Source organism: Poecile atricapillus, chromosome 2 (genome assembly GCF_030490865.1).
Source record: "Poecile atricapillus isolate bPoeAtr1 chromosome 2, bPoeAtr1.hap1, whole genome shotgun sequence".
NCBI lineage: Eukaryota > Metazoa > Chordata > Aves > Passeriformes > Paridae > Poecile > Poecile atricapillus.
In genome coordinates, this window is record NC_081250.1 from 3,398,495 (window position 1) to 3,413,687 (window position 15,193).

At 41.7% G+C, this 15,193-nt stretch overlaps 1 protein-coding gene across 1 annotated transcript in view; it reads right to left on the reverse strand.

Annotated features, from left to right (window-relative positions):
- The window catches only part of ADCYAP1R1 (ADCYAP receptor type I), a 139,587-nt gene that overhangs the window by 27,395 nt on the left and 96,999 nt on the right, over positions 1-15,193 (reverse strand). The window contains exons 5-11 of the mRNA XM_058833484.1: positions 13,674-13,709; positions 13,016-13,057; positions 11,210-11,313; positions 10,250-10,347; positions 9,255-9,387; positions 6,975-7,128; positions 1,802-1,862 (exon numbers count right to left, since the gene is read on the reverse strand). Coding sequence (XP_058689467.1) covers positions 1,802-1,862; positions 6,975-7,128; positions 9,255-9,387; positions 10,250-10,347; positions 11,210-11,313; positions 13,016-13,057; positions 13,674-13,709 — 628 coding nt within the window. The remainder of the gene's footprint in view (positions 1-1,801; positions 1,863-6,974; positions 7,129-9,254; positions 9,388-10,249; positions 10,348-11,209; positions 11,314-13,015; positions 13,058-13,673; positions 13,710-15,193) is intronic.

Here is a 15,193-nt window from a genome sequence, read left to right on the forward strand (position 1 = left end):
AGAAATTAGTGCTTTCAGGGCCAGTGCTGTAATCCTAATAATGACACAACAGGGGTTTCTGGCTTGTTTTGCATGGAAGTAAATTATTTAATTTGTCTTAATGTCAAAATAGAACATTGGGTCACAGCACTGGCATTCCCAGTGGAAGAAAGGCTTTATTTGCTTTCCAGAGAGAGTCTGAAAGAACTAGGATGGAGGAAACCTGACAGAACAATGAGTTTTGTGGAAATTTTGCATCCAGTTATCTCCAGTATTCAGCAAAATTAAAGCATAAGCCTCAGTGACTTGGAAATGGGATTTTGGTATGAAGTGCCTTTCCCTCAGTTCTGTGTTTTTAAAGAACCAGTGACTGATTTTTTGGAATTTTACTCAGTCTGCCTCATTTTTTCTAACATTTCACCAGGTTCAAACACAGTTCTCATGAAAAAGCATTGTCAGGTTTGTATTTCAGGACATAAATACACATCCATTCCTAGCTGCCACACCTGCTACTCTATCAGGGCAGATACTGACTGCCAAAACACGCAGGTCCAGCTCTGGGAGCAGCTTTTCCTTCATATCCTTCAGAACTGGATATTTGCAGCTTTTTTTCTCTGCCAAAAGACACAATTTGGGAAGAATCTACTCTTTTGAACTCTTTATGATTTTTTTTTTTTTCCACATAGAAGACAGAACATGGATTTCTGTCTCATCCCTATTAATCCCCTGCAAAATTCATGGAAAACCCTCCTCAGTGGGAAACTAAACTCCTAATTGCCGTGGTAAATCAAAGCTCAACAATGCCTTGTGCAGATTTCCTTCACTGTCCTAGATTTATCTCCAAAAATTTCTACAGCTGATTTCATCACCTTTATCTTCCTCCACAATCAGTGGGAAAGAAGCAGAGAATTACAAAGGATACCACTCACAGCTCTTGTACAATGATACAAATCATATCCTGGACTCCAGTAATTAAATGGAGCAGGGAATGGGGTCAGCTGCAGGTTTACAAGTTTGATGCCTCAATCTTCCTTTAGGAATTCCCCAGTGCAATGACAGATATCAAACTGTAACTCTATGAACAGAAAAGTACTTGAACTCTGGGCCTAAATGATGTTTGTCCACAAATGGATGTCAGAAATGAAAGGAGAAAATAGAACAAGAGGAAATGGCCTCAAGCTGTGCCACAGGAGGTTCAGGCTGGAAGAATTCAAGAAGAATTTTGAAAGGGTTTTTGAACTTTGGATGGGGCTGCCCAGGGAGGTTTGGAGTCCCCACCCCTGGAGGTGTCCAAGGAAGGTCTGGACAACTCCCTGAAAGGTGGCTGTGGGCAGGTGGGGTCGGTCTCTTTCTCCAGGCAGCACTGACAGAACGAGAGGTCACAGCCTCAAGCTGTGCCAAGGGAAATACAGGTTGGAGCTTAGGAAAAAGGAAAGAATAATAAAGTACTGGAATGTTCTGCCTGGGGAGGTGGTGGAGTCACCATCCCTGGATGTGTTTAACAAAAGACTGGATGTGGCACCCGGTGCCATGGTCTGGTTGAGGTGTTGGGGCTGGGTTGGACTCGATGATCTTGGAGGTCTCTCCCAGCCCAGTGATTCTGTGGTTGAAATTCCGTTGCTGGATGTGGCACTCAGTGCTCAGGGCTGTGTGACACGGTGGGGATCAGCCACAGGTTGGACTCGGTGACCTTGGAGCTCTTTCCCAACCTGAAGGATTATTTCACCCTGTGGTTCTGTGCCCTCCAGTCACCACATTCCTGTTGCACCCTTGCCACGGTGCTGGATGCAGCTGGAATCATTTCCCACCCAGCAACACCTACCCAGTGTCATCGAAGTGAAGCCTCAGCACTGCCCAGACAGTGACACAGATTGTTGGGGTACCTGCAGAGGACAAGAGAGTGACACATTAACAGTCCAGACACGCTTGATGCTCAGCAAGGAGCGCTTATGCAACCTCTCCACTGAGCTTTTGTTTCCTAACAGCACTTGTGCGTGGGATAATGCAATTTATTGAGTTAATTCAGAGCTCCAGAAACGTCCCTCTCAGTCAGGGGTGGGATTGTAGCAGCAAAACTGGTACCAGGGAAGGATGATGCTGTGCCAGGTCATTATTGCTCAGTGTTTTACTGCATCTTGTTGCATGAAGGATAAAACAATGTCTGGACAGAACAGAATCAACCACATCCGTGTCTAGAGCTACTGGAAACATGCAAGAATTGCAGTGCCAGATGTTGAGCTGGAATGGCACTATTGGAGTCTGTGTATTTTTATGTGGTTTTGTTGTAAATGATTTGCATGTGTTGCGTTTTCTCTGTTACTGTGTAAATAACCAGTTTTTCTTTACTTATTCAACCAAAACAAATCCACAGACAAGAAGTTTCCTCTGCTCACAATTTTTTTCATTAAGAAAATACCAAAACAAAACAACAGATTCCAAAAAGAGAATACTGGGTAAGGATTTAATTCCTATTTCAGACATTTCTTCACTTTCAAAAAATGCATACAAAATATAAATTTAATTAAAACAATAAGAACCCATTGAAATACCTGGATTTATTTTCCTTTCTGAAAACCCTCGAAGTGTGATTTTTTTTTTTTTTTTTTTAGTGGAAATATTTTTATAAAATAATTCATTTATGCAAGATAACCCTGGGTAAGTTGGATCTCCCCCGTATGGTAAATAAAATCTTTGACTAAGAAACTGCTGACATCTTTTCAGGCACCACTGGAAAAATAAAGTGCTAAAAAGCAAACAAAAAAGAACCTTGATAACCCCAGCTCCCAGCAGTGAACAAGACTGTGGTGAGTTGACAGGAACAATTATATTTAATACATTTTGCAAGGCTGTGTTGATGTCACATTAATTAGTCAGTCGTTTGAACCCACTTAGACGAGTCTCTGTCTAATCATATTCCCACCATCAGGAATAAAAATATCCCTGTTAGACCTGGGTGACTGATGGAGCCCTCCTCCTTTAAACAACCACACAGAGAACAATTTGAAAGGAAAATGATATAAAGAAATGAAATGACAGGCTTTGGGGAGAAGAAGTCATGCATATTTAATTTCAGTTGAAGTCTGCTTTTCTCACAGGTGAATACATAGAAAACACTGAGAAAACCCTTTTTGCCCTTAAAAGAGTTAAAATTAATTTTTAAATATTAAACTTTAATTTTATCAAACTAACCTTGAAATATCAAATATTTGTCCAGGGAAGTAGTGAATGCTCCATCCTTGGAAGTGTCCAAGGTTGGGCTGGGTGAGGCTTGGAGCAACCGGGGATGATGGAAAGTGCCCAGGGAAGGGGGGTGGGAATGAAATGAATTTTAAGGTCTCTTCCAATCCAAACTGTTATATGAGTCCATAAAACAGGGGTCTCATGTATTTAGTTTCCTCTATATAAATTTTGATGCTATGAATAGCGTTCCAAATCTGTAAAATGTGCAGGAAGGCAGAATTAAAACGAAATGTGTCATAAAAGTACATTTTAAAGCCCCACATTTCAGATCAGCTTGGAGTTTTGAACCATCTGCTCTATGAATGTACATATACTCACACCACTTCTCTCTACATCAAAAGATTTATATCTCTCCATCGCCTCCTTTTCAGCTTCTGAGGAACATTAGAAAACAGACAAGCCCTGAAGGCTGAGATTTATTCCTGCTGCCTTGTGCTGCCCTGAGTTGGGAGCAGGCATTGGCAGAGGGCTCAGGAAGGCAGCAGTGCATCCAGAGAATTCACCAGCGCATTGAAGGTTTGGGAAGAAAGAACTGCCTGGATCAACAGAGCCGTGTGTGGCTCTGATGAATCCCCTCCCGTGAGGACGCCGACGTCTCAGCACATTTGAAGGAACAGATCAACATCCAGATGCTGCAAAGTGCTGAGCTCTTGTTTCTCTCTGCCTCGCTGCAGCTCCCTCCCCACCAGCCCCGAGCTTTTGTTCCTCCAGGGATTGAACCCAGAGTCTGGAAGTGGCTCTGTTGGCTTTGTAAATTGCCAATTGCTCCCACCAGGTCAGGGGAACTGCGATTCCAGCTGAAACACGCAGGAGATGAGAAAATAATAACCAAATAAACCAAAACCATCCAAATCTGGAGAGTTTTTAATGGATATTATTGATGCTGTTTTGAATCTGAAGTGATCTGAATGTTGTTCCCACCAACACAAGCTGGACATGGAGCTGATGAAATGAATCCAGAGGAGGCCATGGAGCTGCTCCAAGGGCTGGAGCCCCTCTGCTCTGGAGCCAGGCTGGGAGAGCTGGGAATGTTCCCCTGGAGAGGAGAAGGATCCAGGGAGAGCTCAGAGCCCCTTGCAGGGCCTGAAGGGGCTCCAGGAGAGCTGGAGAGGGACTGGGGACAAGGGATGGAGGGACAGGACACAGGGAATGGCTCCCACTGCCAGAGGACAGGGATGGATGGGATATTGGGAAGGAATTCTTCCCTGTGAGGGTGGTGAGGGGCTGGGATGGAATTCCCAGAGCAGCTGGGGCTGTCCCTGGATCCCTGGAAGTGTCCAAGGCCAGGCTGGATGGGGCTTGGAGAAGCCTGGGATAGTGGGAGGTGTCCCTGCCCATGGCAAGGGGTAAAATGGATGATCCTTAATGTCCCTTCAAACCCAAACCATTCTGGGATTGTGTGAAGTTTATAAATGGAACACTCTGCTGAAAAATAAATATTTTGAGGTTACATTACAGAATGAATCCATCTGTCTAGTTCATTCATTACAAGGACTGATTAAAAAATATTGAAGTCAGTTAATACATGCTCGTTTTCAGTATTCTCACATCCAGACAAATCCACAGATATGAAAATTTTGCAAACTTAATTAAAGGAACTCAACCTCTGATTTATGTTCAGATTACAAAGATTTTACAATTTGCAATTCTGCATTGCTTTTTTTCTAAAAAAAAGATCAGATTTTCATGTACATAAACCCCAATTTCTTCTTGGAAACACACTTTTATCTCAGCTATAATGTGATTATACATCTGTGTGGTTCAAAAGGAACCCTGAGCACCCTTTCCAACAGTTTCCTTTCTGAAAGCCTTTTCCAGTAACCATCCATTTCCAACAGCCTTTTTATGACACAGATTGTTTATGGTTATTTGTTCACTTCTTTCTCTTTTATGGCTTCTCTACCTCTGTATCTTCTAGAAACATTTTGTCTCCCTACTGTAGGCAATCTTTGCCAGAGGAGATGAAAATTTTGGTTTGTGTGCAGCTGCTTCAGGAGGGAAAAAACAAAATTATCTGTTGATTTCTCGAGGGTTCAGGCTACCTAAGGATGTTTTTTCAAAGGAGAGTAGTTTAAATCATGGGGTTTGTGTGTAGACTTTACACATGAATACAGGATTATTTCAGAAGTGTCTATAAGTATAAAAATCAAGTTTAACCTTTCAGGGAACATTTTAAATTACTGTATTCTTCTGCATTCACCATCTGACTTCTGCACAAAAAACCTCTGCAAAGAATTGCTTGCATTAACATGTCACAGGAATCAATTTATATCCAGAAGGCCAGAATGAAAAATAATTGCCATGGTTATCACCATTTAACTGGCTTTTCTGAAATAAATCTTGTTCCTTCCCAGTGCAAGATTTTATTTCCCATTCAGGTAGGACAAGCAGATGTGAATATCCTTTGGATACATTTCAAATTTAGTTATTATCTGGAAGAAAGGCACAAATGAAGCCTTAGAAAATGGACTGGACTTAGCCTTGCAGATTTGATTAAGCTGAAGAAGCTGATGTTAAGATCTTATCTTGTAGGAGGCAATTTTCTGTTGTAGATTACACCTCTGCAAGAGATGTCCTCCGGATTTCAGTGCAACTCTGTTCACACACAAAATCACAGCACAGTTTGGCCTGCAGCGGTACTTCTGCGCCAAGACTAAAATTGTGGTTCAATTAATAATTCATCATTATTATTATTATTATTATTATTATTATTATTATTATTATTATTATTATTATTATTATTATTATTATTATTATTATTATTATTATTAAAATTTTTAAATTAATATATAGTATAATTAATTATAATAGTAATATTATAGTAATAGTAATATATAATTATAGTAATATATAATAATAGTAATATATAATAAAATAATAAAAAAAAGCTGGTGTGGATATGCCATGCATGGTTTGTGGAGTCATCCTGCACAGTGTTGGAGTCTGAGACACAGAGTGTGTGCCCTTGTTTCTGATACTTAACTCTGAGATCCAGAACACTGAATTTCATAGAACATGAAATTCATGAGCATGTTTTCATGGTGATACATGAAAACAACTGTTAAAGTGAGATAGAAAAGCTAAAACTGTGAGTGTGTAGATTAGAAAGTTTTCTTAAGTCACTGGGTGAAAAAGTTTAGAGTTTAAGTTTAGAGACAAGATGGAGGATTCAGGGTGTTGTCTCTTTTCCTTCTTCTTTCTTCTTCATTTTCTTCTTCAAGAGGTTTTTGGGTAGCAGTGAGTGATTGGATAGAAAATGCCACAGTGCAGCACACAGGTGATGGGTCATTGGGCCATTAAGAAAAATAATATACGTGTCTATTGTTAATTGGATAAGAGTAAGTATGAAGATAAAAGAATTGTGTAGTTCAGGGCCATTTTGTGTTTTCAAACACAAAATGAGCCACAAGGCCATTTTGTACCATCAGAAGAAAATAAGCCAGATTGCAGGGAATTAAACTTGTGCAGAAAGTCAGGAGAGACCTGCCAAGTTTGGTGATAACATCCTAATAAACACAAGAAACAAGAGCCTAAAAGTCTTTGGAGTTTTTGTCCTGACCCGGAGGACTGTGATAAATGGGATTCCCTGTGAGGGAATCAGCTCAGCTCAGAGGAGACTGAGAAATCCAGGAGTGGATAAAAAAGTGCAGAAGAAGTGCAGCAGAATCAAAGAAGAGAAAAAAGAAACAAAAGAGAATTTTTTAGAAAAAGTTACACACAGCAAGACACATTTGAGACAAGGAAGGACCACGTACCCCAGCCGATGATTGTGTACCAGTAGAAATATCTCCTCTCCGGGAAGAAGGTTTCCACCAACAAGGTGAAGAGGTACAACCCCTCGATGAACAGCCAGAAGTAGTTGGACATGACACAGTAGTGAAAAAACACCATCACTGCTTTGCATTCCACCTGCAGAGGATCGAGAAGAACCAAGTTATTTCCCCACTGCTTTGGCCAAACAGAATTAAACGTTTTCAACCTCTCCAAATCTCTCAGTGGGAAGAGCTGGGGCTGGGGTCACACACTTTTAATGGTAAAGGTTTTAAAGAATGTGGAGAATGTCAGGTATCACTTAGACAGCAAAGCCTGGATGGGGAAGAAGCCAATTTTACCAGTGGGAAGTGGTTAAGGAGGATTTCAGAGCAGCTTGAGCATGATCTGCATTGCTGAGGGCTCACAGCCCCTGTGAGCACAGATTGTTGGACTTAGCCCCCTTCCAGGATTAAATGCAGGGAAGAAAAGGATCCAGCTGTGTACCGAGAAACCCAGAGAAGGATGTGAAATGGCAGGATGGCTGTGGAAAGCCCTGAGAGCGGGAGCTGAAAGGATGAACCCTCCTGTGTGCAGCTGGGAATTGCACTTCCTTGCCATCCATCATCAGTGTTGTCACTCAAGGACAGAAAATGGAGGTAAATGTGAGGAAATGTGAGTGATCAGATGTAAAAAAATAATGGTAGCTTTCATTCATGGGCAGGAGGAGGAAGGAGCAAACTAAAGAAAAATGTGAACTAGAAATGAAATTAAAATAAAATATAGGAATTGCTTAAAAAGGAACTGATTTTGTTTAGGCTTGAGAAAAGGGGACTCGGGGAGGACAACATTGCTCTCTACAACTCCCTGGCAGGAGATGGTAACAAGGTCGGTCTCTTCTCCAAGGTAACAAATCCTAGGACAAGAGGAAATCGGCTTAAATTGCATCAGGGGAGGTTTGACTTGGATATGAAGGAAAATTTATTTCCTGAGAGGGTCATCAATCACTAGAACAGTGTCCAGGCCAGTGGTGGAGTCACCCTGCAAGGAGGTGTTTAAAAAATGTGGAAATGTGGCACTTGGGGATGTGGCTTCGTGGTGGATTTGGCGGTGGTTGGGAACGGTTGGACTCAATTTTTAGAGGTTTTTTTTCACCCTAAATGATTCTGTGACTAGGACCTAATGTGGCAAGCTCTGCCCTGTGAGAGTAGGAGGACACACTGGTCTTGCCAGTGCTGCGCCCCAGTGAGACACCATTAGTCCTAAAAAAGTAGGATTTTCCAACAAATCCCAGCAGAATCTGTGTATAAAATGGAAGCTCCTGCTGGAGGCAGTGATTATCTCCCACTTTGACTTCATTCTCTGGGCCAAATCTACCATTAAGGTGTTTAAACCATCAGATCTCGAGTTTCTTCATGGAAATTCTACCCAGGCTGTGGATCTGGTCATAAAATGGCTGATTTTAACGTATTTTATGCTTTAAGTGCTTCCAAACAAAGAGAAAGATGCCACCATTTGAAGAGTGGCAGGAAGAAACTACAGACCTGACATGGCTTCAGTTTTCTTGTGGAGAAGAACTGAGAGCAAAAACTAGTTGCAATGACAAAGAAAAGGCTGACTAAGAAACTACACAGCTGCACTTGCCTTGTGGAAGTGACTCACAGGGAGTTTAGCTCATAACTGGATAGATAAAGGAGAGCTCAGTTTGTAATTCTATCATAATTACACCCAGTGAGCTGATTTATAACAAATACTAGCCTTAAATATGAAAGGAATTGGGAATTACACATAATAAACGCTAAATGCATCAGTGAAAGAGCGCTCTGCATGAAACTACACATTTTAGAGACAAAGATGTGGGAAATGCTGATGATTTTCTGAGACTGTGACCATCAGGTGCATTCTGTGTCTGAATGGTCACCCTGTGTACACATGACTCTGCCTGACATCCAGAACAAATGAGGCTCTGGAGAAAAACCAGACCTTCAGAGGAAGGAAATTTCTTGTGTCTGCTCTCATCCCACCTACCACTGAGCAGATCTGGGAGAGGGAGGAACAATCAGGGCAGAAAATAAAACCTGTGGGTTTGTTCTGAAGGACACTGGTGGCATCACGAGAGGAAACACCCAGTCTGGCTGTGAACTGGAAGTTAAACACCAACCACCTTTCCCCCTAATAACTTCTTGGTTCATGAAACTTCACAGACTGCTGCCTGCCCCACTGCTTTTTGTTGTCTTGTGCTGAAGAAAAGTAAAGGAGAAGGATTTGGTTCCAGTTTGACTCACCGTGGAGATAAAACAGTGGTTTCCATCCTGCTCAGCATAAAGAACCCCATCCTTAATGAACACAGAGATTGCACGGAGGATGAATGAGACAAAAAGGTTCATGTGGATGAAATTCCGAGTGCAGTGAAGCTTCCTGGAGAGGAAAGAGGAAGGGAGGGGGGGAAAAAAAAAGAGAAATAAAGAAGAAAACAGTTTTATTTCATAGAAATGTCACACTGGGCCTGAACACACTTGACCAGAGCACCTTGGTGCTAAGAACAGCAACATTTAAGCCAAGACAGTGTTAGTACTGACCCTAAACCTGAGAAAGAGGAGGATGTGGGGATTTTCTTGCAAAAAGGATGCAGAGAAACATAAAATAGGCAACAGAACGAGCCCGATCCAGCTTGTGAAGTTTCATAAACCAGACCCACAGTTTGTCCTGCTGCATTTACAATTGGCTGAAATGTGACTTCTGGAGTGTGTCCAAGCTGGGGGAACAACTCAGCTAAAGGATTTCCCCCTTTATGGATGCTGACTCTGAAATAGAGAGCACGGTGCCTATGGAAATTGCAGGCCACATAGCTTTCTCAGTCTTGCCTGGGAAAGTGGCCTGGGAAATCATAAGGAGGAATTAAAACAATCCTCAGAGACAGAGAACAGCCTTGCAGGTGCTGTTTGTCTGTTCCTTGTTTTCTTGCAAGGGAAAGTCGAGGGGTGGTGAACCCCACTGACCAGTGATGGTGATGTGTTAGTTTACTGACCAATAAGAGTTTCTTTTCTGTACTTTTCACATATCAGTCTATAAAAAAGACCTGAAGTTACAAACCAGGGAGAAATTCTCCTGATTGACTCCCAAGAGAGTCTGTGTCATTCTTTTCGCCATTCCTAATAGAGCAACAGCCCTTCTTATTCTACCTCTGGTGAAATAAAACCTTTAACTCTGTTTGGGACAGCTGAGCTCCAGCTTCCTTCCTCCAGGGACTGAACAGCTCCCTGCTCGTGTCCCCACTCACCTGAAGCGACACAGGATGACCATGGCAGTGGTGAGGGAAACCAGGGAGGTGCTGTATCCCACCGTGTACAGCGCCTTCACCGAGAGATAGTAGTAATCCTTGGGAGGCAAAAACCACAGGGTTAAAGGGTTCAGCAGCAGCCACACACCTGCCAGCCTGCTGGGGAACCAGAGGCAGGGTTTGTCTCTTGGACAGCCTGGTTTCTTCTCACTTCCTCTGAGATCTCACTGTACATCAAGCTCTGCTCTGTGGCTGGGCCTAACAAAGCCTATCTATACATTTGTTTTTTATAAATATCTGTATGCAGGAGCTCATGACCTCTGGACAACGAAACCAATATGATTTCATAGAAGCCACTCATTGTTTACATTATACACTTATTTATACATTCTAAAACTGCTGTTCACACGATCACACATCTTTTCACGGGTGCCCCTGTCTTGTCCACACGCTCCTCAGGGCACAGGATTGGCTACAGTCCAGGTGCTCAACCACCCTCTGTTATCTGGCTCTTGTGGTCCTGTTATCTTGTTTTTCAGCCTCTTTCTTATTTTTAGAATAGCTTATGTCTCATCAACCTTGAGAAATTCTAGAGGGTCTGATAATAAACTCTAAATACGGTTTGCCTGGAGCACATCATGGCCCGAGTTGTTCAGATGCGTTACTACATCTGTAGAACAAAACCCAGTTGGCCAAGAGATTCTTTACCCACAGGGGTAGAATTGAGCAATTCTAGAAAATCCAAACTACATCAACATTGAAAGCTCATCTTCTATAAATACTCAATACAGGCCCAGGAAGGATTCAGATCTCACTTCTCCCAGTTTTACACCCATGTACATCTGATTGTTCATTCTAATCACTATCAAATCAGAACATGACCAGAGGCTGGACAGAAAGCAGCCTGCTCCTTCCCCCCTCCCCTCTTCATTTGTTTTTAATTATGAGATTAATTCCCACCTGGTTATCGGACTCTGTTTCGTTCTCATCGAAGCCGCAGGCATCATAATAATGAGGGAAAGGTTCAGACCAGCCATCTTCAGTGCAATTCCTGCTGATGTCCCCTGTGCCAAGGGCAGGTGGGAATGTGACATCCCAAGAAAAAAACCCAGGACATCCCTTCCCTCCCCACAGTTCTGCTGGAAGCACTGTTTATCTGCCTATCCATAGATTTAATTCTGGAAATTTAATAAGGTCATTAATGACCCAGTCCTACAACAGCCACCTATGGATGGCTATTTCTACAGCTGGTCACCAGAGAGCAAAAAGATTTTATCAGCACATTCAGTGTCTCCAGGCCACTAAAAATCTCATTCCCAAATAGGCTCCTAAACCAGGGATCAGCTGAATGTCCATTTCTTTCAAAAAGGCGTCTTGGGAGCACAGCTTTGATGAAGATATCTCCACTCCACGTGGCCAAAGGACACGTCCAGTGCTTAAAAAAAGGCCCTTTGTGATAAAAATATCACAAAATAATGGTTTATGTCTGAGGCACATGCATGAGACTGGTGAGAAAACACCACAATAACATGATTTTTTTTGGTCCAGGTGCTGGAAGCCAGGCAGGACACTGAGGGATATCTCAGATAGCCATTACTTATCCATGGAGAGGCAGCTGGATTGCTCCCCTGTAGGCAGAGAGCACACATCCCACTCATTTATCTCCAGGTCCAGGGCTCTGCACTTGGAGTGGGATTTTGTGGGGAGGGTTTGCAGAAAACAAAGGAACATGGACTGGGAATCTCTTCCCCATCCCTGTCTTCATGGCAATGTGCTCTTTTCTATCTCCAGATGCCCAGGGTGGCCTCAGTTGGTGAATTCAGAGTTTCTCACATTCCTCTGTCTATTAATTATTCCAATCCTGGTTTACAACCTTAATTTTAAGCAAATATTGGCTTAAATACCATATTTTTTTGGCTAATCTCATATAAGAACCAGCTTCTAAATGGTTTCACTGACACATTTAGGCTTTAAAACCATACTGGGAATGAAGAGTTGGGGCAGAAAAGGAAGAATCTCCTGAAACTCTTTTACCTACAAAGCTGCCTGAGGTGGGACAGCCCCTGTGGGGCTCTTTAGCACCATTATTCTTCCCATCATTGTCCCCAAAGCTCAGTGGCTTTCCTAAAAAAATTAGGGATGGGCTGCTGCTGCACTTCTTCCTCCCCAGCACAAAGAAACAGGCTCTAATTATCAAATGATCACACTTTTTGGAGTTTCAGTTGCACCTGGACCAAAACTGATGGAAATTTCCCAGTTTTGGGTTTGCTTTTTGCTATTAAATTGCACTGCTTTGCATCCTTACGGCAGTTTAGTCTCTCATAACCTTATTTTTAACCTTATTAAGAGAATCTGTTTGCCATCCATGCAGCAGAATATCTCTCTTTAATCACACCATTCATTTAAGAATATTGCAGTACTCAGCAAATTTTGTTAAATTACTCTTGTACATTCATCCCTAGTTTTCTATGGAAAAAAAAAGCACTGAATCATGGTGCTGACTTCCTTTAGCACCATTTAGTAATTAATGTTAAACAGGTAGATGTAATTTATAGCAGCACACTTCTTAGATTGCAAGGATTAATAGAGGAGGAATAAATTTTCATAATATTGTTAAAATTAACAGAGCAGAAAATGTCATAACAATTAGAACTAATTAGAGAATAATACCAAAATTGCAGGGAAAAAAAAAAAAATCTGAGAGCTTCCTTTTTAACAGAGATAAATAAAAAGAGAGACAAAAATTTCCATGGTTCTGTTTCTTACCTAGGAGAGACTGAGCTGTGCTTTCCAGCAGGTCATAATCACCTAGAAAAGTGGAAATTGGGTATGAAATTATTTTGATTGTGTTTTCTATTAGAGCCCAAACTGATCTCTGTGGAAATCAGTGAATGGAGTGCAATTGATTTTTATTTGTTTAGATCAGGCCCAAAGGCAATAAATACTTGGTGCTGTCTTCTCAGGAAGTAAACACAGCTTTACTTGAGAGTTTAAATCGAAGCTGAACCTCTAAATTTAGAACTAAAACCACATGCAATAAACAGGGGCAAAGTCTATTGTAAAAATGTAGAAGTCAAATATTATTTCTATAGGAATTTACATTTATAATCCTCAGGTATTTAACTATGACCAGTTTTCAGAGAATTATTGACAATTTATTTCCACCCATCAATGACAATGAGCAGTAACTAACTGGTTTAAATAAGGTAGTTTAATTTTGTGCCTTTAGGTAAAATCACATCAGTTTATAGAGACTCATGAGTTTTTTCACTTCACTTTTTGTGCAAGTATTACAGTTAAGCACAGGCATCACTGTCATTAGGACTGATACACAGGCAGTTTTTTAATAATCTGAAATTAACCTGTACACACAATTTTTGGGAACAGAAGTACCAAGGATGTAGGCAGCAAAACTGGTTCTTACCTGCATGGGTTTGCCCCAAATTATCCACTTCCCAACCTGAAATTAAAAGAATGAAAATAATTAATTCATAATGTTAATAGGTTGCAATTTAATTTTGAAGAAAGTTTGACTCCTGTAAGAGGAACGGATGAAGCAGAGCCCAGAGAAGAGCTGCAAGTTTAAATCTTTATTTCTGTATTAGTCCTGTGTTTTTATGAGTGGAAAAGGGTTTTCAGAAGTTGGTTGATATTGTTAAATATCTGGTTATCATGATGCTTCATCAGGCTCCAGGAAGAATAAGAAAATGGATGTAGGACCTTTTTCGTGGCTTTTTAAAAAAATTATTTTAGGGGAATGTTTTGAAGTAAGAAAGACTCACACATTTCCAAAACACTGCACCCAAACCCATGCTGCTTAATAACCTAAAAACCACAACTACCACAACGTGATAAAACTTTGTGTTTACATCAGAAATCTCCCTTTCCCTTTCTTTCATTCTTCCAAAATAACTTCCTGGAGTGATGCCAAATTCATCCTCCCAACCCCCTGTGCTCGGTTTTTAATCCAAACTGGGCTGAAATTCGACTTTCCTGAATCCTGGGTGGGTTCTGGGGATGCAGGAGGAGCTGCCTGGAGCCAGGGAGTGGAGCTGCTGCACCGTGCACAGGGAAGCCTCGGGGAGCCCTGAAACCAGGGGAAAATCCTTCCCAGCACCTCCCTGGGGGTTAAATGTCCACATCAGTTTAGCTCTGCATCCTCTGGATCAGCCACAGGGCTTCAGGTTGTTCCCCTTTTAACCCTGGTGGTCAAATGTTAATTAGGGAATTGGAAAAACCTTCACCAAATTGTATGAGAAGGGTTTTATTAAAAGTAAAATCCAAACAAAGACTGATTTTGATCCTATGGGAAAGGAGAAAGCATCTAAAGAAATAAAATAATAACAGGAGGCTTTTCAGCACAGCATAAAATGATTTTTTTTTAAATTTTACAATTCACATAATAATTTTAAATTCCTTGATCTCTGCGTCTCCTCTAAAGGAAATCAGATATGCTTTTGTACTTTTCAAGACAGAAAAGAGTGGTTTTAATGTGGAAATGATGGTGGGAGTATAGAAAACTCATCTGAAGCATCAGGCAGGTATTGTGACTTTGGCTGGATTATTAAACATCAATCCTTCACATCCATCCCACTGGGGACTTTGGTTGATACTGGAAGCCACAGGTGAGAACACCCACGGTCTCCATCCCTCTCTGCCCAACTCCAGCTGCCTCCAGGATTCCTCAGGAAGAATTTAGCCTGGATTTTGGGGAAAGGTTCTTCCCCCAGAGGGTGGTGGCACTGCTCCCCAGGGAACAGTGACATTCCCAAGGCTTGCAGAGCTCCAGGAATGACTGGACACCTCTCCCAGGGATGCACAGGCTGGGATTTTGTGCAGGGACAGGAGCTGGATGATCTCATGGATGGCTGATCCCAACTCAGGCTGTTCTGTGACTCTAATTCCCGGTGTTTGCAGGTGTTGGGGAGGTCTCTAAACTCTGCA